Source organism: Phytophthora parasitica (assembly GCF_000247585.1).
Source record: "Phytophthora parasitica INRA-310 unplaced genomic scaffold supercont2.45, whole genome shotgun sequence".
NCBI lineage: Eukaryota > Oomycota > Peronosporomycetes > Peronosporales > Peronosporaceae > Phytophthora > Phytophthora nicotianae.
The window spans coordinates 22,631-25,341 of record NW_008649031.1 but is presented as its reverse complement, the minus strand read 5'-3'; the positions used below and the strand labels follow the sequence as shown (position 1 = coordinate 25,341).

Below are 2,711 nucleotides of genomic sequence, written 5' to 3'. Positions count from 1 at the left end.
TTGTATTCATTATCGCCGCTTGGAAACTCGGTGAAAAGTCTTATGTATGGTTTGGCGCATTTGGTGGCGTTTTGTCTATTATAATCATGCTTTCAGCCCGAGGCGGATAGGTATATAGAAAGACGCAGCATATGGGGCTGCGTATTAAGGGTAGCGGTCCTTCGTGTCCTTCTGGCGACTTTAAGTTTAGTAAGTTTAGTAATGGTATGTGCGACGGTCCTAAGCTAAAAGGTAAGTTTGCTGCTCAGCTACACCCGGAACGCAACCGCGGCTGCATCGAAAGTAGCACAGAAGCATATAACGCCGGTACAAACCTTTGCGGATTGATCAATGATGCTCGCGTTAGTAGCGTACCACTTGTGATTCCTCTAAAGGATCAGCCTGAGCCTGTTTCATTCATGCAGGCACTAAGCGACACTGTAAAAGGCGCATTGCTTCAACATCTGGGAGATCTAAAATCAAATGCTGAACAAGGATATCGCAACATGAAGTACGCAGCGGAGGATAAACTTGACGAGGCTGTGTCAGATGTAAATTATAGAATCTCTAACTTTACAAATGAGCAGAAAGCAAAAGCCACTGTCGCCGCTCAAGAGTTGAGCGATGCTGATAAGCGCAAAGCAACAGAAGTTGGAAACGCCGTCAGCGATGCTGCTAGCAAAGCATATGATACCGTCGATAATGCTACTGGCAATCGCATCAGCAAGGGTATCCGCGCTATAGATGATGCTGCTACTACGATAAACTCGCATGTTGAAAAGCTAAGTAATGAGCTGATACCAGATGATGACTATGAAGAAACGCTAAACCATGTTGTAAGCGCTTATCAAGATCTATCTCGTGAAGAACCAACGCCTCTACCAAAGCGGCAAGAGGTTAAGCCAAAGCAGCGCGGCGATATGTGGGATCTAGACGACTTTAACATTGATGATATGTTTGAACGCGATACCGCCGGGACTTTCGCAATTATACATAGAAATACTATAACATGCAATATTTTTTGTGAAATATTTTAGCCATTATTGCAATCAAGAATGATATATTGGGCTACTTGGGCAATATTTAGATTTATAACATCAGTATCGGTGGATACCCATGAAACAATGATTAGCAATCCACATACAGAATTGATAGTATAATCAAGTAATATAGAATACCCCCACTCATTCTTGAATTTCTCCCATGGGAGAAAGACCAGAGTGGTGGAGGGCGTCGGTCGGGCACCGGGCGGGAGAAGTATGGCTTCCGTCGGCCCAGGACAACCGTGCTCGCGTGCTAACGAAGGGGATTAAGCAAAAGTCATGGTTTCAACTCAATAACGTGGTGGAGAAGGAATCCAGACCAAGCTTTCAGCCGTCTTCAGAAGCAAGCACTCCCAGCGAAACTCCCAATAGCGTGATCAAGATCAGACTTTATCCAACAAAGTCTCAGAAGACTCTTCTCAACAAGATGTTCGGAACGCATAGAGCAAACTACAACAAGCTCGTTGAAACCTCGAGAGAAGACTGCTACAAGCTCAAGCTCTCCGAGCTTTCGCAAAAGTATCGTCCGATTTCCCAGAAACACTCACTGGCAAACTATCTCCCAGAATACCATCTCGAGGTCCCGGAAGAAGTTATGGATTCTACTTATCGCGATTTCACCAAAGCGTTAAAGTCGTCCAGAGCGTTGTTCAAAGCTCTCAAGAAGAAAGACAAGAAGACTTCTTTCCCAGAACTCCGGTTCAAGTCGAAGAAAGATAACTCTTCCTCGATTGAATTCCGAAACAGAGGGATCAAGTCTGCGAACGGACTCGTTCAATTCAAACCCAGATACTTCGGATTCTCTAAGAATGAGGGATTCCTGATCAAGGAGAAGATGCCAGACCTTCAGTTCTCCGTTCGTCTCCTGCGAACCAGAGATGAGAAATTCTACCTCTGTATTCCACGAGTGAAAGTCTTCAAGCAAACGACTTCTACTCGAACGTGCGCAATTGATCCGGGGGTACGCAGTTTCATCACCATGTACGACCAAGACGGCTTAACACTGGGAGTGGATGATGCCAACGAGTACATCTTCCGAAGATGTCTTACCATCGATCGTTTGATCTCAAGACGTACAAGGGAGACCAACAAACGCAAGCGTTATCGTATGGGTAAGCGATTGACCAAGATGTTCAATCGAGTAAAAGCAATGATTGCTGACATGCATCACAAGGTTTCCAGCTGGCTGTCGAAGAACTACAAGCAAGTTCTTCTTCCCTCGTTCCAGACATCTGATATGACTTCCAGGCAAAAACGTATCTCAAGCAAGACATCTCGAGCCATTCTCACGTGGTCTCACTACAAGTTCAAGATGATGCTTGCGTATAAGATGGAACGCAGTGGAGGAAGGATGATCGAGTGTGAAGAGCATTATACCACGAAGACGTGTTCGTGCTGTGGGAGAATCAACTACGGCATTACGAGTCAGAAAGTCTTTGATTGCAACCACTGCAATCTTGTGATCGACCGCGACGTGAATGCAGCGCGAAACATCTTTCTCAAGAATGAAGAACTACTCACTTGGGTTCCGGCCCAAGTGCCCGGAGATGCCTACTCCGAGGTTGTTAGGTGCGCATGAGCTTGCTCGCGTGCATCGACCCGAAACAAAAAACAGCATGTATCCAAGGATTCATGATGGTACTTTGGTATCTCATGATAACTTGGGTATATGTTGAGGCGATCCAAGAA

The 2,711-nt window shown here is 45.5% G+C and overlaps 1 protein-coding gene across 1 annotated transcript; it reads left to right on the top strand.

The window, feature by feature from the left end:
- Positions 1 to 131: 131 nt before the first annotated feature.
- On the top strand, positions 132 to 1,038 carry PPTG_23622 (hypothetical protein; the record flags this gene model as incomplete). Its single annotated transcript, XM_008912200.1, has 2 exons — positions 132 to 934; positions 1,017 to 1,038. 2 exons carry the CDS (start codon positions 132 to 134, stop codon positions 1,036 to 1,038), a joined length of 825 nt encoding a protein of 274 aa, XP_008910448.1.
- Positions 1,039 to 2,711: the final 1,673 nt, after the last annotated feature.